At 48.8% G+C, this 24,503-nt stretch overlaps 1 protein-coding gene across 7 annotated transcripts in view; it reads left to right on the top strand.

Annotated features, from left to right (window-relative positions):
- Positions 1–24,503, top strand: part of dapk1 (death-associated protein kinase 1) — a 194,842-nt gene that overhangs the window by 84,416 nt on the left and 85,923 nt on the right. For all 7 annotated transcript variants that reach the window (XR_006084758.1, XM_042331170.1, XM_042331169.1 and 4 more), the window contains 4 exons: positions 10,916–11,068; positions 15,930–15,975; positions 16,184–16,273; positions 21,915–22,007. Coding sequence is in view for 6 of the 7 variants with exons in the window: in XM_042331170.1 (XP_042187104.1) it covers positions 10,916–11,068; positions 15,930–15,975; positions 16,184–16,273; positions 21,915–22,007 (382 nt within the window). In the remaining variant the exon portion in view is untranslated. The remainder of the gene's footprint in view (positions 1–10,915; positions 11,069–15,929; positions 15,976–16,183; positions 16,274–21,914; positions 22,008–24,503) is intronic.

Genomic DNA, 24,503 nt, shown 5'->3' with positions numbered 1-24,503 from the left:
GCTCCCTACGGACGTCCTCACGCAAACTACACCGGACTTCCAGCACCGACAGAGATGGCCGCCTCGCTTCGCGTTCCTAGGAAACTATGCAGTTTTTTTTTTTTTTCCCGTGTTATTTCTTACATTAGTACCCCAGGTCATCTTAGGTTTCATTACATACAGTCGAGAAGAACTACTGAATATAAGATCAGCGTCAACTCACCATCAGTACGACCAAGAATATGTTTTTCGCGACGCGGATCCTGTGTTCTGCCTTACAAACAGGACAGCGGAGTGGATTCCATGCGGCGACCCAAAAAAACGACTCCGTAAAAGAGGGAAAAGAGGCGGTCTTCTGGTCAGACTCCGGAGACGGGCACACCGTGCACCACTCCCTAGCATTCTTCTTGCCAATGTCCAGTCTCTTGACAACAAGGTTGATGAAATCCGAGCAAGGGTAGCATTCCAGAGGGACATCAGAGACTAACGTTCTCTGCTTCACGGAAACATGGCTCACTGGAACGTCGCTATCCGAGGTGGTGCAGCCAACGGGTTTCTCCACGCATCGCGCCGACAGAGACAAACATCTTTCTGGTAAGAAGAGGGGCGGGGGCGTATGCCTTATGATTAACGTGACATGGTGTGATGAAAGAAACATACAGGAACTCAAATCCTTCTGTTCACCTGATTTAGAATTCCTCACAATCAAATGTAGACCGCATTATCTACCAAGAGAATTCTCTTCGATTATAATCACAGCCGTATATATCACCCCCCCAAGCAGACACATCGATGGCTCTGAACGAACTTTATTTAACTCTCTGCAAACTGGAAACGATTTATCCGGAGGCTGCATTCATTGTAGCTGGGGATTTTAACAAGGCTAATCTGAAAACAAGACTCCCTAAATTTTATCAGCATATCGATTGCGCAACCAGGGGTGGAAAGACCTTGGATCATTGTTACTCTAACTTCCGCGACACATATAAGGCCCTGCCCCGCCCCCTTTCGGAAAAGCTGACCACGACTCCATTTTGTTGATCCCTGCCTACAGACAGAAACTAAAACAAGAAGCTCCCACGCTGAGGTCTGTCCAACGCTGGTCCGACCAAGCTGACTCCACACTCCAAGACTGCTTCCATCACGTGGACTGGGAGATGTTTCGTATTGCGTCAGACAACAACATTGACGAATACGCTGATTCGGTGTGCGAGTTCATTAGAACGTGCGTTGAAGATGTTGTTCCCATAGCAACGATTAAAACATTCCCTAACCAGAAACCGTGGAATGATAGCAGCATTCGTGTGAAACTGAAAGCGCGAACCACTGCTTTTAATCAGGGCAAGGTGTCTGGTGACATGACTGAATACAAACAGTGCAGCTATTCCCTCCGCAAGGCTTTTAAACAAGCTAAGCGTCAGTACAGAGACAAAGTAGAATTTCAATTCAACGGCTCAGACACAAGAGGCATGTGGCAGGGTCTACAGTCAATCACGGACTACAGGAAGAAATCCAGCCCAGTCACGGACCAGGATGTCTTGCTCCCAGGCAGACTAAATAACTTTTTTGCCCGCTTTGAGGACAATACAGTGCCACTGACACGGCCTGCAATGAAAACATGCGGTCTCTCCTTCACTGCAGCCGAGGTGAGTAAGACATTTAAACGTGTTAACCCTCGCAAGGCTGCAGGCCCAGACGGCATCCCCAGCCGCGCCCTCAGAGCATGCGCAGACCAGCTGGCCGGTGTGTTTACGGACATATTCAATCAATCCCTATACCAGTCTGCTGTTCCCACATGCTTCAAGAGGGCCACCATTGTTCCTGTTCCCAAGAAAGCTAAGGTAACTGAGCTAAACGACTACCGCCCCGTAGCACTCACATCCGTCATCATGAAGTGCTTTGAGAGACTAGTCAAGGACCATATCTCACCTCCACCCTACCTGACACCCTAGACCCACTCCAATTTGCTTACCGCCCAGGTCCACAGACGATGCAATCTCAACCACACTGCACACTGCCCTAACCCATCTGGACAAGAGGAATACCTATGTGAGAATGCTGTTCATCGACTACAGCTCGGCATTCAACACCATAGTACCCTCCAAGCTCGTCATCAAGCTCGAGACCCTGGGTCTCGACCCCGCCCTGTGCAACTGGGTACTGGACTTCCTGACGGGCCGCCCCAGGTGGTGAGGGTAGGCAACAACATCTCCTCCCCGCTGATCCTCAACACTGGGGCCCCACAAGGGTGCGTTCTGAGCCCTCTCCTGTACTCCCTGTTCACCCACGACTCCAACTCAATCATCAAGTTTGTGGATGACACAACAGTGGTAGGCTTGATTACCAACAACGACGAGACGGACTACAGGGAGGAGGTGAGGGCCCTCGGAGTGTGGTGTCAGGAAAATAACCTCACACTCAACGTCAACAAAACTAAGGAGATGATTGTGGACTTCAGGAAACAGCAGAGGGAACACCCCCTATCCACATCGATGGAACAGTAGTGGAGAGGGTAGCAAGTTTTAAGTTCCTCGGCATACACATCACAGACAAACTGAATTGGTCCACTCACACAGACAGCATCGTGAAGAAGGCGCAGCAGCGCCTCTTCAACCTCAGGAGGCTGAAGAAATTTGGCTTGTCACCAAAAGCACTCACAAACTTCTACAGATGCACAATCGAGAGCATCCTGGCGGGCTGTATCACCGCCTGGTACGGCAACTGCTCCGTCCTCAACCGTAAGGCTCTCCAGAGGGTAGTGAGGTCTGCACAACGCATCACCGGGGGCAAACTACCTGCCCTCCAGGACACCTACACCACCCGATGTTACAGGAAGGCCATAAAGATCATCAAGGACATCAACCACCCGAGCCACTGCCTGTTCACCCCGCTATCATCCAGAAGGCGAGGTCAGTACAGGTGCATCAAAGCTGGGACCGAGAGACTGAAAAACAGCTTCTATCTCAAGGCCATCAGACTGTTAAACAGCCACCACTAACATTGAGTGGCTGCTGCCAACACACTGACACTGACACTGACTCAACTCCAGCCACTTTAATAATGGGAATTGATGGGAAATGATGTAAATATATCACTAGCCACTTTAAACAATGCTACCCTATATAATGTTACTTACCCTACATTATTCATCTCATATGCATACGTATATACTGCACTCTATATCATCGACTGCATCCTTATGTAATACATGTATCACTAGCCACTTTAACTATGCCACTTTGTTTACATACTCATCTCATATGTATATACTGTACTCGATACCATCTACTGTATCTTGCCTATGCTGCTCTGTACCATCACTCATTCATATATCCTTATGTACATATTCTTTATCCCCTTACACTGTGTATAAGACAGTAGTTTTGTGGGGGGAATTGTTAGTTAGATTACTTGTTGGTTATTACTGCATTGTCGGAACTAGAAGCACAAGCATTTCGCTACACTCGCATTAACATCTGCTAACCATGTGTATGTGACAAATAAAATTTGATTTGATTTGACCTATAGTGATCGATCAAGGCCCTGTCGTTCCATCCCGCGCCAGCGGCCAAGGTCCGGAACTCTAGAGCAAAGTCCTGAGCACTCCTCCTCTCCTACCTCAGATGGAACAGCCGTTCACCCGCCGCTCGACCCTCAGGTGGGTGATCAAACACAGCCCGAAAGCGGCGGGTGAACTCTGGGTAGTGGTCCCTCGCCGAGTCAGGATCGTTCCATACCGCGTTGGCCCACTCCAGGGCTTTACCTGCGAGGCAGGAGATGAGGGCGTTCACGCTCTCACCCCCCGAAGAAGCCCTGGCACCCGGCCGCCATCCCATCATACTCCCTCGGGAGGGCGAGTCGAATCCCACTGTGCTCAGGCAATGAAGGAGAGGGTAGTGGTACTGGTTGGGGTGTAGCTGATAACGGTGTGGGAAGGCCACCTCTCTCCCTTCTCTCCATCGTCGCCATCACCTGATCCATGGCGGTCCCCAGTCGGTGTAACACTGCCGTGTGGTGTTGAACTCGCTCCTCCACGGACCCTGGGAGTGCGTCCGCTCCTGCTGACTCCATAATTATACTGGTGCAGGATTCTGTGATAATATGCGTCTTGTTGAGAGGTGTAGGAGTCAGGCGCAGGAGAGCAGGGATGTCTGAGAAGCGTTTTTAATAATATAGTCCACCAAAACAAATGGCACAGGAAAAAATCCCAAAACTACGCTCTGGAATACTCGTGCAAACAAACGGAGGAACAAACACAGTTCCAACACTTTACATACACATGCGTAATAGCGAAAAAACAACAAACATCAAATACAATCGAGCGCAATACACACAAGTCTAATCCTGCACGAATTACGGCAGGTAACAGGTGCCCTATATACCCACAGAAATCAAAGCAATGAAAACCAGGTGTGAAAAGGAACACAGACAAAACAACCAGAGAAAGAAAAAGGGATCGGTAGCGGCTAGTAGACCGGCGACGCCGAGCGCCGCCCGAACAGGGAGAGGAGTTACCTTCGGTAGAAGTCGTGACAACACCAAACTGTCACCAGTATCCCTTTCAGTGATCGGATCTTGTATTTAGTCTCTTTTTTTAAATTGTGTGTGTATTTCTTTGTATAACTGCATTGTTGACGAATGCAACCAATCATTTCACTCTACCCATGGTGTATCCTGTGGACGTGACCAATCAAGACGGATTTGATATTCATAAAAAAATATATATTAATATATTAATGCATATATTTCAATAAAATGTATTTATCAAGCCGTTCTTACATCAGCTGATATCTCAAAGTGCTGTACAGAAACCCAGCCTGAAACCCCAATCAGCAAGCAATGCAGGTGTAGCAGCACGGTGGCTAGGAAAAACTCCCTAGAAAGGTCAAAACCTAGGAAGAAACCTAGAGAGGAACCAGGCTATGAGGGGTGGCCAGTCCTCTTCTGGCTGTGCCGGGTGGAGATTATTAGAGTATTTACAGTGCCTTGCAAAAGTATTCACCCCCCCCCTTGGCATTTTTCCTATTTTGTTGCATTACAACCTGTAATTTAAATGGATTCTTATTTGGATTTCATGTAATGGACATGGAAAAATAACTTTCTAAAATTCTAAATTAACAACGGAAAAGTGGTGCATACATATAAACTAAGCAAAAAAAAGAAACGTCCTCTCACTTGTGTAAATATGTGTATGAACATAACAAGATTCAACAACTGAGACATAAACTGAACAAGTTCCACAGACATGTGTCTAACAGAAATGGAATCATGTGTCCCTGAACAAAGGGGGGGTCAAAATCAAAAGTAACAGTCAGTATCTGGTGTGGCCACCAGCTGCATTCATTTCTGCAGTGCATCTCCACCTCATGGATTGCACCAGATTTGCCAGTTGCTGTGAGATATTACCCCACTCTTCCACCAAGGCACCTGCAAGTTCCTGGACATTTCTGGGGGGAATGGCCCTAGCCTTCACCCTCCGATCCAACAGGTCTCTGACGTGCTCAATGGGATTGAGATCTAGGCTCTTCGCTGGCCATGGCAGAACACTGACATTACTGTCTTGCAGGAATTCACACATAGAACGAGCAGTATGGCTGGTGGCATTGTCATGCAGGAGGGTCATGTCAGGATGAGCCTGCAGGAAGGGTACCACATGAGGGAGGAGGATGTCTTCCCTGTAACTCACAGTGTTGAGATTGCCTGCAATGACAACAAGCTCATTCCGATGATGCTGTGACACACCACCCCAGACCATGAAGGACCCTCCACCTCCAAATCGATCCCGCTCCAGAGTACAGGCCTCGGTGTTACGCTCATTCCTTCGACAATTAACGCAAATTCGACCATCACCCCTGGTGAGACAAAACCGCGATTTGTCAGTGAGGAGCACTTTTTTGCCAGTCCTGTCTGGTTCAGCGACTGTGGGTTTGTGCCTATAGGCGACGTTGTTGCCGGTGATGTCTGGTGAGGACCTGCCTTACAACAGGACCTCAGTCCAGCCAATCTCAGCCTATTGCGGACAGTCTGAGCACTGATGGAGGGCATTATGCATTCCTGGTGTAACTCGGACAGTTGTTGTTGCCATCATGTACCTGTCCTGCAGGGGTTATGTTCAGATGTACCGATCCTGTGCAGGTGTTGTTACACATGGTCTGCCACTGCGAGGACGATCAGCTGTCCGTCCTGTCGCCCTGTAGTGCTGTCTTAGGGCTCTCACAGTACGGACATTGCAATTTATTGCCCTGGCCACGTCTACAGTCCTCATCCTCATGCCTCTTTGCAGCATGCCTAAGGCACATTCATGCAGATGAGCAGGGATCCTGGACATCTTTCTTTTGGTGTTTTTCAGAGTCAGTAGAAAGGCCTCTTTAGTGTCCTAAGTTTTCATAACTGTGACCTTAATTGCCTACTGTTTGTAAGCTGTTTCACTCCACAGGTGCATGTTCATTAATTGTTTATGGTTCATTGAACAAGCATGGGAAACAGTGTATAAACCCTTTACAATGAAGATCTGTGAAGTTATTTGGATTTTTACGAATTATCTTTGAAAGACTGGGTCCTGAAAAAGGGACGTTTCTTTTTTTGCTGAGTTTATGTCAGAGGGGTATTGGACTAAGATACAGTGGCATAGTATAGAATACAGTATATACATATGAGATGGGTGGCATAGTATAGAGTACAGTATCTACATATGAGATGGGTGGCATAGTATAGAATACAGTATATACATATGAGATGGGTGGCATAGTATAGAGTACAGTATATTCATATGAGATGGGGGATGCAGTATTTACACACAATTAAAGTGACTAAGATACCATAGAATAGTATAGAGAACAGTTTATATACATATATGAGATGCGTAATGCAAGATATGAAGACATAATTAAAGTGGCTCGTGTTGCATTTCCTTAAAGTGGCCAGTGATTTCTTATCTATGTCTATAGGCAGCCGCCTCTGATGTGCTGGAGATGGCTGTTTAGCAGTCTGATGGCATTGAGATAAAAGCTGTTTTTCAGTCTCTCGGTCCCTGCTTTGAAGCACCTGTACTGGCCTCGCCTTCTGGATGATAGCGGGGTGAACAGGCAGTGGCTCGGGTGGTTGTTGTCCTTGATGATCTTTTGGCCTTCCTGTAACATCGGATAGGTGTCCTGGAGGACAGGCTTATCACCCCCTTTGCTACAAAGCCCCTAAATAAGATCTGGTGCAACCAATTACCTTCAGAAGCAACATAATTAGTTAGGTTGCACACAGGCGGACTTTATTTAAGTGTCACATGATCTGTCACATGATCTGAACGGCCCCAGAGTCCGCAAGCAAGAGGCACCACCAAGCAAACGGCACCATGAAGACCAAGGATCTCTCCAAACAGGCCAGGGACAAAGTTGTGGACAAGTACAGATCAGGGTTGGGTTATAAAAAAATATCAGACTTTGAACATCCCACAGAGCACCATTACATCCATTATTAAAACATGGAAAGAATAGGACATCACAACAAACCTGCCAAGAGAGGGCCGCCCACCAAAACTCACGGACCAGGCTAGGAGGGCATTAATCAGAGAGGCAACAAAGAGACCAAAGTTATCCCTGAAGGACCTGCAAAGCTCCACAGCTGAGATTGGAGTATCTGTCCATAGGACCACTTTAAGCCGTACACTCACAGAGCTGGGCTTTACAGAAGAGTGGCCATAAGAAAGACATTGCTTACAGAAATGAGTAAGCAAACACGTTTGGTGTTTGCCAAAAGGCATGTGGGAGACTCCCCAAACATATGGAAGAAGGTACTCTGGTCAGATGAGACTAAAATTGAGCTTTTTGGCCATCAAGGGTATGCGCCAGATAGTGTATCCCAACAACTCTCATCACCCTGAGAACACCATCCATCAGCAGGGACTGATAAACTGGTCAGAATTGAAGGAATGATGGATGGAGCTAAATACAGGAAAATTCTTGAGGGAAACCTGTTTCAGTCTTCCAGATATTTGAGACTGGGAGGGACGTTCACCTTCCAGCAGGACAATGACCCTAAGCATACTGCTAAAGTAACACTTGATTGGTTTAAGGGAAACATTTAAATGTCTTGGAATGGCCTAGTTTAAACCCAGACCTCAATCCAATTGAGAATCTGTGGTACGACTTAAAGATTGCTGTACACCAGCGGAACCCATCCAACTGGAGCAGTTTTGCCTTGAAGAATGGGCATAAATCCAGTGGCTAGATGTGCCAAGCTTATAGAGACGTACCCCAACAAACTTGCAGCTGTAATTGCTGCAAAAGGTAGCTCTACAAAGTATTGACTTTGGGGGGTGAATAGTTATGCACTGGGGGGTGAATAGTTATGCACTGGGGGTGAATAGTTATGCACTGGGGGGTGAATAGTTATGCACTGGGGGGTGAATAGTTATGCACTGGGGGGTGAATAGTTATGCACTGGGGGGTGAATAGTTCTGCACTGGAGGGGGTGAATAGTTGTGCACTGGGGGGGGGGTGAATAGTTATGCACGGGGGGTGAATAGTTATGCGCTGGGAGGGGGTGAATAGTTATGCACTGGGGGGTGAATAGTTATGCACTGGGGGTGAATAGTTCTGCACTGGGGGGTGAGTAGTTATGCACTGGGGGGTGAATAGTTATGCACTGGGGGTGAATAGTTCTGCACTGGGGGGTGAATAGTTCTGCACTGGGGGGTGAATAGTTCTGCACTGGGGGGTGAATAGTTCTGCACTGGGGGGTGAATAGTTCTGCACTGGGGGGTGAATAGTTATGCACTGGAGGGGGTGAATAGTTATGCACTGGGGGGGTGTATAGTTATGCACTGGGGGGTGAATAGTTATGCACTGGGGGGTGTATAGTTATGCACTGGGGGGTGAATAGTTATGCACTGGGGGGTGTATAGTTATGCACTGGGGGTGAATAGTTCTGCACTGGGGGGTGTATAGTTCTGCACTGGGGGGTGTATAGTTATGCACTGGGGGGTGAATAGTTCTGCACTGGGGGTGAATAGTTCTGCACTGGGGGGTGAATAGTTCTGCACTGGGGGGTGAATAGTTCTGCACTGGGGGGTGAATAGTTCTGCACTGGGGGGTGAATAGTTCTGCACTGGGGGGTGAATAGTTATGCACTGGAGGGGGTGAATAGTTATGCACTGGGGGGTGTATAGTTATGCACTGGGGGGTGAATAGTTATGCACTGGGGGGTGTATAGTTATGCACTGGGGGTGAATAGTTATGCACACTGAAGTTTTCAGTTTTTCTGTCTTATTTCTTGTTTGTTTCAAAATAAACAACATGGTGGGCATGTAGTGTAAATCAAATGATACAAACCTTTAAAAAAAACTATTTTAATTCCAGGTTGTTAGGCAACAAAATAGGAAAAATGCCAAGGGGGGTGAATACTTTCGCAAGCCACTGTAAGGCCAGACTGTTCCTCAAGATGTTCGAGCGTTCATAGATGACCAGCAGGGTCAAATAATAACCAGTGGTTGTAGAGGGTGCAACAGGTCAGCACCTCAGGAGTAAATGTCAGTTGGCTTTTCATAGCCGATCGTTCAGTTAGAGACCGCAGGTGAGGGAGAGAGCAAAGCAGCAGCTATGTTCATACCTGCGTGACTTTTTCTTTCCAAAGTTCAGTGGTCAATGTTGTTTATAGATGATTATGAGCATGTAAATGACTATTTATGCTAATTTATGCTAATTGTTTGATTGCAGTCGTTTGCCTGGTCATCTTATTTCACAACCGTTTAAATGTTGGAAAGGACCGTTATCATTTTGATTTCCCAGATATGGAGTGAGAGAGAGACTTTGGTGCTTCACATTCCTGACACCTGACCAACTGTTTGACTTATAACTCACAATTCCTCTGATATCTGTCCATAACTACATCTATAAAACATCTTCTCTGTTATACATTCAGAGATACAAACATACACTGTAATCCTTTTACAGTTTATTCAGTCTAAATGGTATGTGGGAAGTTATTGGAATGTATGGAAACTTCTCTACCTCTCTCAACTTCTTTCTCTCCTATGTCACTATCTTTATTTCTCCCCCTCCTCCCTCCCTCCCTCCCTCCCTCCCTCCCTCCCTCCCTCCCTCCCTCCCTCCCTCCCTCCCTCCCTCCCTCCCTCCCTCCCTCCCTCCCTCCCCTCCCTCCCTCCCTCCCTCCTTTCCTTCCTTCCTACCCTCCTTTCCTTCCTTCCTACCCTCCCTCCCTCCCTCCCTCCCTTCCTTCCTTCCTTCCTTCCTTCCTTCCTTCCTTCCTTCCTTCCCCCCCCCCTCCCTCCCTGTCTCTCTCCCCTCTCCCCCTCTCCCCCTCCCTCCCTCTCCTCCCTCTCTCCTCCCTCCCTCCCTCCCTGCCTCTCTCCCCCCTTCCCTGTCTCCTCTCCCCCCCTTCCCTGTCCCCTCCCTCCCTCCCTCCCTCCCTCCCTTCCTCCTTCCTTCCTTCCTTCCTTCCTTCCCCCCCCTCCCTCCCTCCCTGTCTCTCTCCCTCTCCCCCTCCCTCCCTCTCTCCTCCCTCTCTCCCTCCCTCCCTGCCTCCCTCCCTGCCTCTCTCCCCCTTCCCTGTCTCCTCTCCCCCCTTCCCTGTCTCCTCTCCCCTCTCTCCCCTCTTTCCCTCTCTCTCCCCCCTCCCTCCCTCCCTCCCTCCCTCCCTCCCTCCCTCCCTCCCTCCCTCCCTCCCTCCCTCCCTCCCTCCCTCCCTCCCTCCCTCCCTCCCTCCCTCCCTCCTTCCTTCCTTCCTTCCTTCTTTCCTTCCTTCCTTTCCTTCCTTCCTTCCTTTCCTTCCTTCCTTCCCTCTCTCCCTTCCTTCCTTCCTTCCCTCCCTCTCCCCCTCCCTCTCTCCCTCCCTCCCTCTCTCCCCTCCTTCCTTCCCTCCCTCCCATCTCTCCCCCCTCCCTCTCTCCCTCCCTCCCTGCTCCCTCCCTCCCTCCCTCCCTCAGGTTGAGTGGTGCATCTCCGTTCTTGGGGGAGAATAAGCAGGAGACTTTAGCTAACGTGTCGGCGGTGGACTACACCTTCGATGAAGAGTTCTTTAGCAGCACCAGCCTCCTGGCCAAAGACTTTATCACCCGGCTGCTTATCAAAGACCCAAAGTACGTGATCACCTTACACTAACCTTTGACCCTAACCTCTGACCCCTATCCCTAACGTTGTACAGGCGAGGCCTCTGTATATACTATGTGCTTGGTTCGGTCCTGAATGTATTGAAACATGCCACTGACCCGGAGTGTACGTGTACACTGATCTGCACTTAAACACCGTGTGCCCAATGTCCTCAACTCTATACATTAGTGCAGAGTTTTCAAGCTGGAGTCTGGGGTACTGCAGGAGGTACATCAGTTTATTCAATACTTTTTGGGGAAAAATCGTATTGGCTATTTTTTTTAAGGTGAAAAGTTCTTTATTTTATGAATATAGCTAGCTACAACACAGTACCATTGTAGGTGACTTCCTTCAAGCTGGACGCAGAGACATATAAAAATGGTAAGAGGCAGTTTCACGAGCCAATGCTAACTAGTGTTAGCGCAATGACTTGAAGTCTACAGGAACAGTTAGCATGCTATCCTGTTTATCCAACTCTGGGGAAGTAGATAAATGGCTTCACTCCCAAAATCTCCAACTATCCCTTCAAAATGGAGGAAATGAGTCATTACAGGGGTTTCTCTGTAGAGAAGGCGGGCCGTTTAAGTGGTCTTTTTGGGGATGGAAAAACAGTCTCAACATTAAACAACCAAGACCCGATGATAGAAAGCATGCAGAAAACATACTGAACTAAATATATTACATAATACCATATATGAGAACTTACAATCAAATCAAATATAGGCCGTCAGGAGCATAGGAAGTCCCAAAACCATTCAAGGTCCATTGATAAGGCAAAATGCATAGAATTAAAAGATCTTTAAAACAGAAACCTTGTCTCTCAGGCCCATGCCAAACGTTATAGAAATTATCTTCAAAATCTTGTCTCTACGCTGCCAATAGACCTTTACCTTTCTAGCTAGTAGACTGGATAGTTTACCAGACCTTTACCTTTCTAGCTAGTAGACTGGATAGTTTACCAGACCTTTCTAGCTAGTAGACTGGATAGTTTACCAGACCTTTACCTTTCTAGCTAGTAGACTGGATAGTTTACCAGACCTTTCTAGCTAGTAGACTGGATAGTTTACCAGACCTTTCTAGCTAGTAGACTGGATAGTTTACCAGACCTTTACCTTTCTAGCTAGTAGACTGGATAGTTTACCAGACCTTTACCTTTCTAGCTAGTAGACTGGATAGTTTACCAGACCTTTACCTTTCTAGCTAGTAGACTGGATAGTTTACCAGACCTTTCTAGCTAGTAGACTGGATAGTTTACCAGACCTTTCTAGCTAGTAGACTGGATAGTTTACCAGACCTTTCTAGCTAGTAGACTGGATAGTTTACCAGACCTTTACCTTTCTAGCTAGTAGACTGGATAGTTTACCAGACCTTTCTAGCTAGTAGACTGGATAGTTTATCAGACCTTTCTAGCTAGTAGACTGGATAGTTTACCAGACCTTTCTAGCTAGTAGACTGGATAGTTTACCAGACCTTTCTAGCTAGTAGACTGGATAGTTTACCAGACCTTTCTAGCTAGTAGACTGGATAGTTTACCAGACCTTTACCTTTCTAGCTAGTAGACTGGATAGTTTACCAGACCTTTACCTTTCTAGCTAGTAGACTGGATAGTTTACCAGACCTTTCCTGCTAGTAGACTGGATAGTTTACCAGACCTTTCTAGCTAGTAGACTGGATAGTTTACCAGACCTTTACCTTTCTAGCTAGTAGACTGGATAGTTTACCAGACCTTTACCTTTCTAGCTAGTAGACTGGATAGTTTACCAGACCTTTCTAGCTAGTAGACTGGATAGTTTATCAGACCTTTACCTTTCTAGCTAGTAGACTGGATAGTTTACCAGACCTTTCTAGCTAGTAGACTGGATAGTTTACCAGACCTTTCTAGCTAGTAGACTGGATAGTTTACCAGACCTTTACCTTTCTAGCTAGTAGACTGGATAGTTTACCAGACCTTTCTAGCTAGTAGACTGGATAGTTTACCAGACCTTTACCTTTCTAGCTAGTAGACTGGATAGTTTACCAGACCTTTCTAGCTAGTAGACTGGATAGTTTACCAGACCTTTACCTTTCTAGCTAGTAGACTGGATAGTTTACCAGACCTTTCTAGCTAGTAGACTGGATAGTTTATCAGACCTTTACCTTTCTAGCTAGTAGACTGGATAGTTTACCAGACCTTTACCTTTCTAGCTAGTAGACTGGATAGTTTACCAGACCTTTCTAGCTAGTAGACTGGATAGTTTACCAGACCTTTCTAGCTAGTAGACTGGATAGTTTACCAGACCTTTCTAGCTAGTAGACTGGATAGTTTACCAGACCTTTCTAGCTAGTAGACTGGATAGTTTACCAGACCTTTACCTTTCTAGCTAGTAGACTGGATAGTTTACCAGACCTTTCCTGCTAGTAGACTGGATAGTTTACCAGACCTTTCTAGCTAGTAGACTGGATAGTTTACCAGACCTTTCTAGCTAGTAGACTGGATAGTTTACCAGACCTTTACCTTTCTAGCTAGTAGACTGGATAGTTTACCAGACCTTTCTAGCTAGTAGACTGGATAGTTTATCAGACCTTTCTAGCTAGTAGACTGGATAGTTTACCAGACCTTTCTAGCTAGTAGACTGGATAGTTTACCAGACCTTTCTAGCTAGTAGACTGGATAGTTTACCAGACCTTTACCTTTCTAGCTAGTAGACTGGATAGTTTACCAGACCTTTCTAGCTAGTAGACTGGATAGTTTACCAGACCTTTACCTTTCTAGCTAGTAGACTGGATAGTTTACCAGACCTTTCTAGCTAGTAGACTGGATAGTTTACCAGACCTTTACCTTTCTAGCTAGTAGACTGGATAGTTTACCAGACCTTTCTAGCTAGTAGACTGGATAGTTTATCAGACCTTTACCTTTCTAGCTAGTAGACTGGATAGTTTACCAGACCTTTACCTTTCTAGCTAGTAGACTGGATAGTTTACCAGACCTTTACCTTTCTAGCTAGTAGACTGGATAGTTTACCAGACCTTTACCTTTCTAGCTAGTAGACTGGATAGTTTACCAGACCTTTCCTGCTAGTAGACTGAATAGTTTACCAGACCTTTACCTTTCTAGCTAGTAGACTAGATAGTTTACCAGACCTTTACCTTTCTAGCTAGTAGACTGGATAGTTTACCAGACCTTTCTAGCTAGTAGACTGGATAGTTTACCAGACCTTTACCTTTCTAGCTAGTAGGCTGGATAGTTTACCAGACCTTTCTAGCTAGTAGACTGGATAGTTTATCAGACCTTTCCTGCTAGTAGACTGAATAGTTTACCAGACCTTTACCTTTCTAGCTAGTAGACTAGATAGTTTACCAGACCTTTACCTTTCTAGCTAGTAGACTGGATAGTTTACCAGACCTTTCTAGCTAGTAGACTGGATAGTTTACCAGACCTCTCTAGCTAGTAGACTGGATAGTTTACCAGACCTTTCTAGCTAGTAGGCTGGATAGTTTACCAGACCTTTCTAGCTAGTAGGCTGGATAGTTTACCAGACCTTTCTAGCTAGTAGACTGGATAGTTTACCAGACCTTTCTAGCTAGTAGACTGGATAGTTTACCAGACCTTTCTAGCTAGTAGACTGGATAGTTTACACTTCCAATGACCTATGGGGAGGTCAACATAATGAAAAAATATCTAGCAAATCTATTCATTTTAAAATGTTAATTACTTCTCCTTGCCATTATCATTCACCTGACGATAAGGCACGACATTTGGGTGGAAAAACATGTTTTGCTAACATGTTCAGGGCCCCTGTGTCGCCGGTTTGCCTGGCCGGGGGTCCCTGGACAAGGAAAGTTGAAAACCCCTGCATTAATAAACATTTATACCTGATGTAGGCTACTGTCAGAGCTCCGTGACTGTCGTACGGACGGTGTTATCATCACCCCAGCAGCCCTAATGGAGGTTGCCTAGGCAACAGCCGACTGAAGATTGGGTTGCTGTGGTGATGCTGCTCTTGGTCTATTATTAAACAGTCATGGTCTGTTAAGAGGAGTAGGGAAAGAGGAACCTGTGTGTGTGTGTGTGTGTGTGTGTGTGTGTGTGTGTGTGTGTGTGTGTGTGTGTGTGTGTGTGTGTGTGTGTGTGTGTGTGTGTGTGTGTGTGTGTGTGTGTGTGTGTGTGTGTGTGTGAACGAGAGTAAGATGTGTGTGACATAAGTATAGTGTGTGCACCATGAGTTGTCCAGGAGTGTTTTAAGTTAATCATTTGTCCAACGGTGTTGGGAATAAATTGTTTGTTCCCTTCCTAACCCCTGTTCCCTTCCTAACCCCTGTACCTTTCCTAACCCCTGTTCCCTTCCTAACCCCTGTTCCCTTCCTAACCCCTGTACCTTTCCTAACCCCTGTACCTTTCCTAACCCCTGTTCATTTCCTAACCCCTGTTCCCTTCCTAACCCCTGTTTCCTTCCTAACCCCTGTTCCTTTCCTAACCCCTGTTCCTTTCCTAATTCCCTTCCTAACCCCTGTTTCCTTCCTAACCCCTGTTTCCTTCCTAACCCCTGTTCCCTTCCTAACCCCTGTTCCCTTCCTAACCCCTGTTCCCTTCCTAACCCCTGTTCCCTTCCTAACCCCTGTTCCCTTCCTAACCCCTGTTCCTTTCCTAACCCCTGTTCCCTTCCTAACCCCTGTTCCCTTCCTAACCCCTGTTCCCTTCCTAACCCCTGTTCCCTTCCTAACCCCTGTTCCTTTCCTAACCCCTGTTCCTTTCCTAACCCCTGTTTCCTTCCTAACCCCTGTTTCCTTCCTAACCCCTGTACCTTTCCTAACCCCTGTTCCTTTCCTAACCCCTGTTTCCTTTCCTAACCCTGACTGTCCTGTCTTTTTCAGAAAGAGAATGACCATCCAGGACAGTCTGCTCCATCCCTGGATCAAGGTCTGTCTAACACACACAAACACACACAGGTTAAGTTATTTCTTTATTCACTTCGTACAGGGAATGAGTGTTCATTCACTTCCTAAAATCCTACTTGAAAACGAAGGGTAGCAGAATGATACACAATATGATCAATATAAACAGTATTGATAAGTGGATGTAATCTATTGATCTGATTAGTTGTATATGTTCCTGTTTGTCCAATCAGCCAAAGGACTCCCAGCAGGCTCTCAGCAGGAAGGAGTCTGCAGTCAACATGGAGAAGTTTAAGAAGTTTGCTGCTCGGAGGAAATGGAAGGTACATTTATCTCTCTCCCTCTGTCTCTTTTTCACTCTCTCTTCTCTCTCTTCTATCTCTCTATCACTTCTATCTCTCTCCCTCTTCTATCTCTCTATATATATTTATAAATATTTATTTTACCTTTATTTAACTAGGCAAGTCAGTTAAGAACAAATTCTTATTTTCAATGACGGCCGAGGAACAGTGGGTTAACTGCCGGCAGAACGACAGATTTGTACAGATTACTTCCGGCCCGACAGATATGGCCGCCTCGCTTCGCGTTCCTAGGAAACTATGCAGTTTTGGTTTTTTTTACGTGTTATTTCTTACATTGGTACCCCAGGTCATCTTAGGTTTCATTACATACAGTCGAGAAGAACTACTGAATATAAGATCAGCGTCAACTCACCATCAGTACGACCAAGAATATGACTTTCGCGAAGCGGATCCTGTGTTCTGCCTTTCACCCAGGACAACGGAATGGACCCCAGCCGGCGACCCAAAAAAACGACTTCGTAAAAGAGGGAAACGTAGCGGTCTTCTGGTCAGACTCCGGAGACGGGCACGTCGTGCACCACTCCCCAGTATACTTCTTGCCAATGTCCAGTCTCTTGACAACAAGGTTGATGAAATCCGAGCAAGGGTAGCATTCCAGAGGGACATCAGAGACTGTAACGTTATTTGCTTCACGGAAACATGGCTCACTGGAGAGATGCTATCGGAGTCGGTGCAGCCAGCTGGTTTCTCCACGCATCGCGCCGACAGAAACAAACATCTTTCTGGTAAGAAGAGGGGCGGGGGCGTATGCCTTATGGCTAACGAGACGTGGTGTGGTCACAAAAGCATACAGGAACTCAAGTCCTTCTGTTCACCTGATTTAGAATTCCTCACAATCAAATGTTGACCGCATTATCTACCAAGGGAATTCTCTTCGATTATAATCACAGCCGTATATATTTCCCCCCAAGCAGACACATCGATGGCTCTGAACGAACTTTATTTGACTCTTTGCAAACTGGAATCCATACATCCTGAGGCTGCATTCATTGTAGCTGGGGATTTTAACAAGGCTAATCTGAAAACAAGACTCCCTAAATTGTATCAGCATATCGATTGCGCAACCAGGGCTGGCAAAACCTTGGATCACTGCTATTCTAACTTCCGCGACGCATATAAGGCCCTGCCCCGCCCTCCTTTCAGAAAAGCTGACCACGACTCCATTTTGTTGATCCCTGCCTACAGACAGAAACTAAAACAAGAAGCTCCCACGCTGAGGTCTGTCCAACGCTGGTCCGACCAAGCTGATTCCACACTCCAAGACTGCTTCCATCACGTGGACTGGGATATGTTTCGTATTGCGTCAGACAACAACATTGACGAATACGCTGATTCGGTGTGGAAGTTCATTAGAACGTACGTTGAAGATGTCATTCCCATAGCAACGATTAAAACATTCCCTAACCAGAAACCGTGGATTGATGGCAGCATTCGCGTGAAACTGAAAGCGCGAACCACTGCTTTTAATCAGGGCAAGGTGACTGGTAACATGACCGAATACAAACAGTGCAGCTATTCCCTCCGCAAGGCTATCAAACAAGCTAAGCGTCAGTATAGAGACAAAGTAGAATCTCAATTCAACGGCTCAGACACAAGAGGTATGTGGCAGGGTCTACAGTCAATCACGGATTACAAAAAGAAAACCAGCCCCGTCACGGACCAGGATGTCTTGCTCCCAGGCAGACTAAATAACTTTTTTGCCTGCTTTGAGGACAATACAGTGCCACTGACACGCCCGCAACCAAAACATGCGGCCTCTCCTTCACTGCAGCCGAGGTGAGTAAGACATTTAAACGTGTTAACCCTCGCAAGGCTGCAGGCCCAGACGGCATCCCCAGCCGCGCCCTCAGAGCATGCGCAGACCAGCTGGCTGGTGTGTTTACGGACATATTCAATCAATCCCTATCCCAGTCTGCTGTTCCCACATGCTTCAAGAGGGCCACCATTGTTCCTGTTCCCAAGAAAGCTAAGGTAACTGAGCTAAACGACTACCGCCCGTAGCACTCATTTCCGTCATCATGAAGTGCTTTGAGAGACTAGTCAAGGACCATATCACCTCCACCCTACCTGACACCCTAGACCCACTCCAATTTGCTTACCGCCCAAATAGGTCCACAGACGATGCAATCTCAACCACACTGCACACTGCCCTAACCCATCTGGACAAGAGGAATACCTATGTGAGAATGCTGTTCATCGACTACATCTCGGCATTTAACACCATAGTGCCCTCCAAGCTCGTCAACAAGCTCGAGACCCTGGGTCTCGACCCCGCCCTGTGCAACTGGGTACTGGACTTCCTGACGCGCCCCCAGGTGGTGAGGATAGGCAACAACATCTCCACCCCGCTGATCCTCAACACTGGGGCCCCACAAGGGTGCGTTCTGAGCCCTCTCCTGTACTCCCTGTTCACCCACGACTGCGTGGCCACGCACGCCTCCAACTCAATCATCAAGTTTGCGGACGACACAACAGTGGTAGGCTTGATTACCAACAACGACGAGACAGCCTACAGGGAGGAGGTGAGGGCCCTCGGAGTGTGGTGTCAGGAAAATAACCTCACACTCAACGTCAACAAAACTAAGGAGGTGATTGTGGACTTCAGGAAACAGCAGAGGGAACACCCCCCTATCCACATCGATGGAACAGTAGTGGAGAGGGTAGCAAGTTTTAAGTTCCTCTGCGTACACATCATAGACAAACTGAATTGGTCCACCCACACAGACAGCATCGTGAAGAAGGCGCAGCAGCGCCTCTTCAACCTCAGGAGGCTGAAGAAATTCGGCTTGTCACCAAAAGCACTCACAAACTTCTACAGATGCACAATCGAGAGCATCCTGGCGGGCTGTATCAAATCAAATCAAATGTATTTATACAGCCCTTTGTACATCAGCTGATATCTCAAAGTGCTGTACAGAAACCCAGCCTAAAACCCCAAACAGCAAGCAATGCAGGTGTAGAAGCACAGTGGCTAGGAAAAACTCCCTAGAAAGGCCAAAACCTAGGAAGAAACCTAGAGAGGAACCCGGCTATGTGGGGTGGCCAGTCCTCTTCTGGCTGTGCAACAACAACCACCCGAGCCACTGCCTGTTCACCCCGCTATCATCCAGATGGCGAGGTCAGTACAGGTGCATCAAAGCTGGGACCGAGAGACTGAAAAACAGCTTCTATCTCAAGGCCATCAGACTGTTAAACAGCCACCACTAACATTGCTGCCAACTGCTGCCAACACACTGACACTGACACTGACTCAACTCCAGCCACTTTAATAATGGGAATTGATGGGAAATGATGTAAAATATATCACTAGCCACTTTAAACAATGCTACCTAATATAATGTTTACATACCCTACATTATTCATCTCATATGTATACGTGTATACTGTACTCTGTCATCTACTGCATCTTTATGTAATACATGTATCACTAGCCACTTTAACTATGCCACTTTGTTTACATACTCATCTCATATGTATATACTGTACTCGATATCATCTACTGTATCTTGCCTATGCCGCTCTGTACCATCACTCATTCATATCTTTATGTACATATTCTTTATCCCCTTACACTTGTGTCTATAAGGTAGTAGTTTTGGAATTGTTAGTTAGATTACTTGTTGGTTATTACTGCATTGTCGGAACTAGAAGCACAAACATTTCGCTACACTCGCATTAACATCTGCTAACCATGTGTATGTGACAAATAAAATTTGATTTGATTTACCTTGTCAGCTCAGGGTTTGAACTTGCAACCTTCCGGTTACTAGTCCAACACTAACCACTAGGCTACCCTGCCGTCCCTATATATCTATCTATCTCTGTCTTTGTATCACTCTCTTTTCTATCTCTCGCTCTCTCTCTCTCTCTCTCTCTCTCTCTCTCTCTCTCTCTCTGTTTTTCTTTTCTATCTCTCTCCCTGTTTTTCTTTTTTTTCTCTCTCTCTCTCTCTCTCTGTTTTTCTTTTCTATCTCTCTCTCCCTGTTTTTCTTTTTTTTCTCTCTCTCTCATCTCTCTCTCCCTGTTTTTCTTTTCTCTCTCGCTCTTCTATCTCTCTCTCCCTGTTTTTCTTTATCTCTCTCTCTCCTTCTCTCTATACAATGACATTGTCCATCGTATTGAGATGAGTCTGGTTATGATTCAACATAATTCAGACAGAAATGACAGAAATGGCCCTAAGAGCCTGAAAACCGTCAAACAAAGCTTGTCTGTTTAGTTTAGTCACTCTAGTGTTGTTTAGTGAGCTCTGGGGGTGTGGAGTAGTGAGCTCTGTGGGTGTGGAGTAGTGAGCTCTGGGGGTGTGGAGTAGTGAGCTCTGGGGGTGTGGAGTAGTGAGCTCTGGGGGTGTGGAGTAGTGAGCTCTGGGGGTGTGGAGTAGTGAGCTCTGGGGCGTAGTGAGCTCTGGGGGTGTGGCGTAGTGAGCTCTGGGGGTGTGGCGTAGTGAGCTCTGGGGCGTAGTGAGCTCTGGGGGTGTGGCGTAGTGAGCTCTGGGGGTGTGGCGTAGTGAGCTCTGGGGCGTAGTGAGCTCTGGGGGTGTGGCGTAGTGAGCTCTGGGGGTGTGGCGTAGTGAGCTCTGGGGGTGTGGTGTAGTGAGCTCTGGGGCGTATTGAGCTCTGGGGTGTGGCGTAGTGAGCTCTGGGGGTGTGGCGTAGTGAGCTCTGGGGGTGTGGCGTAGTGAGCTCTGGGGGTGTGGCGTAGTGAGCTCTGGGGGTGTGGCGTAGTGAGCTCTGGGGGTGTGGCGTAGTGAGCTCTGGGGGTGTGGCGTAGTGAGCTCTGGGGGTGTGGCGTAGTGAGCTCTGGGGGTGTGGCGTAGTGAGCTCTGGGGCGTAGTGAGCTCTGGGGGTGTGGCGTAGTGAGCTCTGGGGGTGTGGCGTAGTGAGCTCTGGGGCGTATTGAGCTCTGGGGGTGTGGCGTAGTGAGCTCTGGGGGTGTGGCGTAGTGAGCTCTGGGGGTGTGGCGTAGTGAGCTCTGGGGGGTGTGGCGTAGTGAGCTCTGGGGGTGTGGCGTATTGAGCTCTGGGGGTGTGGCGTAGTGAGCTCTGGGGGTGTGGCGTAGTGAGCTCTGGGGGTGTGGCGTAGTGAGCTCTGGGGCGTAGTGAGCTCTGGGGGTGTGGCGTAGTGAGCTCTGGGGGTGTGGCGTAGTGAGCTCTGGGGGTGTGGCGTAGTGAGCTCTGGGGGTGTGGCGTAGTGAGCTCTGGGGGTGTGGCGTAGTGAGCTCTGGGGCGTATTGAGCTCTGGGGGTGTGGCGTAGTGAGCTCTGGGGGTGTGGCGTAGTGAGCTCTGGGGGTGTGGCGTAGTGAGCTCTGGGGGTGTGGCGTAGTGAGCTCTGGGGGTGTGGCGTATTGAGCTCTGGGGGTGTGGCGTAGTGAGCTCTGGGGGTGTGGCGTAGTGAGCTCTGGGGGTGTGGCGTAGTGAGCTCTGGGGCGTAGTGAGCTCTGGGGGTGTGGCGTAGTGAGCTCTGGGGTGTGGCGTAGTGAGCTCTGGGGGTGTGGCGTAGTGAGCTCTGGGGGTGTGGTGTAGTGAGCTCTGGGGGTGTGGTGTAGTGATGTCTGGGGGTATTCTAATATTCATTAATATTCTGTTTCTTCTCTCCTGTCTTCCAGCAATCGGTGCGCCTCATCTCGTTGTGTAACCGTCTCTCTCGCTCCTTCCTGTCTAGAAGCAACATCAGTGTGGCTCGCAGTGATGACACGCTGGTTAGAACAACCTCTGTCTTAGACACACACACACACACACACACACACATTCATAAACATACACAAAATCACACCCACTGGTAAGATCTAAGACAACTCTATTCCACCCTGTTCCCTATGTGGTGGTGCCCTACGTTTAGTCAGATCCTTATGAAGTACCATGTAAAAGTATAGAGAACCCCCCCTCCCCACCCACATACCTGTCTGTCTGTCCCTCCCCACCCACATACCTGTCTGTCTGTCCCTCCCCACCCACATACCTGTCTGTCTGTCCCTCCCCACCCACATACCTGTCTGTCTGTCTGTCCCTCCCCACCCCCTCTCTGTCTGTCCCTCCCCACCCACATACCTGTCTGTCTGTCTGTCCCTCCCCACCCCCCTCTCTGTCTGTCCCTCCCCACCGACATACCTGTCTGTCTGTCTGTCCCTCCCCACCCACATACCTGTCTGTCTGTCCCTCCCCACCTCCCTCTCTGTCTGTCTGTCCCTCCCCACCCACATACCTGTCTGTCTGTCTGTCCCTCCCCACCTCCCTCTCTGTCTGTCTGTCTGTCTGTCTGTCTGTCTCTGTCTGTCCCTCCCCACCCCCTCTCTGTCTGTCCCTCCCCACCCCCTCTCTTTCTGTCCCTCCCCACCCCCTCTCTGTCTGTCCCTCCCCACCCCCTCTCTGTCTGTCTGCCCCTCCCCACCCCCTCTCTGTCTGTCTGTCTGTCCCTCCCCATCCTCCTCTCTGTCTGTCTGTCTGTCTGTCTGTCCCTCCCCACCCCCTCTCTGTCTGTCTGTCCCTCCCCACCCCCTCTCTGTCTGTCTGTCTGTCTGTCTGTCTGTCTGTCTGTCTGTCTGTCCCTCCCAATCCTCCTCTCTGTATGTCTGTCTGTCTGTCCCTCCCCACACCCCTCTCTGTCTGTCCCTCCCCACCCACATACCTGTCTGTCTGTCTGTCCCTCCCCACCCCCTCTCTGTCTGTCCCTCCCCACCGACATACCTGTCTGTCTGTCTGTCCCTCCCCACCCACATACCTGTCTGTCTGTCCCTCCCCACCTCCCTCTCTGTCTGTCTGTCCCTCCCCACCTCCCTCTCTGTCTGTCTGTCCCTCCCCACCCACATACCTGTCTGTCTGTCCCTCCCCACCTCCCTCTCTGTCTGTCTGTCTGTCTGTCTGTCTGTCTGTCTGTCTGTCTCTGTCTGTCCCTCCCCACCCCCTCTCTGTCTGTCCCTCCCCACCCCTCTCTTTCTGTCCCTCCCCACCCCCTCTCTGTCTGTCCCTCCCCACCCCCTCTCTGTCTGTCTGCCCCTCCCCCCCCCCTCTCTGTCTGTCTGTCTGTCCCTCCCCATCCTCCTCTCTGTCTGTCTGTCTGTCTGTCTGTCTGTCTGTCTGTCCCTCCCCACCCCCTCTCTGTCTGTCTGTCCCTCCCCACCCCCTCTCTCTCTGTCTGTCTGTCTGTCTGTCTGTCTGTCTGTCTGTCTGTCTGTCTGTCTGTCTGTCTGTCTGTCTGTCTGTCTGTCTGTCTGTCCCTCCCAATCCTCCTCTCTGTATGTCTGTCTGTCTGTCCCTCCCCACACCCCTCTGTCTGTCTGTCTGTCTGTCTGTCTGTCCGTCCCCACCCCCCTCTCGGTCTGTCCCCCCATCCTCCTCTCTGTCTGTCTGTCTGTCCGTCTGTCTGTCTGTCTGTCTGTCCCTCCCCACCCCCTCTCTGTCTGTCTCTCCCCACCCCCTCTCTGTCCCTCCCTACCCCCTCTCTCTGTCTGTCTGTCTGTCCCTCCCCATCCTCTTCTCTGTCTGTATGTCTGTCTGTCCCTCCCCACCCCCTCTCTGTCTGTCTCTCCCCACCCCCTCTCGGTCTGTCCCTCCCCATCCTACTCTCTGTCTGTCTGTCTGTCCCTCCCCATCCTACTCTCTGTCTGTCTGTCCGTCCCTCCCCACCCCCTCTCGGTCTGTCCCTCCCCACCCCCTCTCGGTCTGTCCCTCCCCACCCCCTCTCTGTCTGTCTGTCTGTCCCTCCCCATCCTCCTCTCTGTCTGTCTGTCTGTCCCTTCCCACCCCCTCTCTGTCTGTCTGTCCCTCCCTACCCCCTCTCTGTCTGTCTGTCTGTCTGTCCCTCCCCATCCTCCTCTCTGTCTGTCTGTCTGTCTGTCTGTCTGTCTGTCTGTCTGTCTGTCTGTCTGTCTGTCTGTCTCTGTCCCTCCCCATCCTCCTCTCTGTCTGCCTGTCCCTCCCCATCCTCCTCTCTGTCTGCCTGTCCCTCCCCATCCTCCTCTCTGTCTGCCTGTCCCTCCCCATCCTCCTCTCTGTCTGCCTGTCCCTCCCCATCCTCCTCTCTGTCTGTCTGCCTGTCCCTCCCCACCCCCTCTCTGTCTGTCTGCCTGTCCCTCCCCATCCTCCTCTCTGTCTGTCTGCCTGTCCCTCCCCATCCTCCTCTCTGTCTGCCTGTCCCTCCCCATCCTCCTCTCTGTCTGCCTGTCCCTCCCCATCCTCCTCTCTGTCTGCCTGTCCCT

This window comes from Oncorhynchus tshawytscha, linkage group LG12 (genome assembly GCF_018296145.1).
Source record: "Oncorhynchus tshawytscha isolate Ot180627B linkage group LG12, Otsh_v2.0, whole genome shotgun sequence".
NCBI classification, from domain to species: domain Eukaryota; kingdom Metazoa; phylum Chordata; class Actinopteri; order Salmoniformes; family Salmonidae; genus Oncorhynchus; species Oncorhynchus tshawytscha.
Note: the sequence above shows the minus strand (reverse complement) of the source record. Positions and strands in the feature narration are given on the sequence as shown.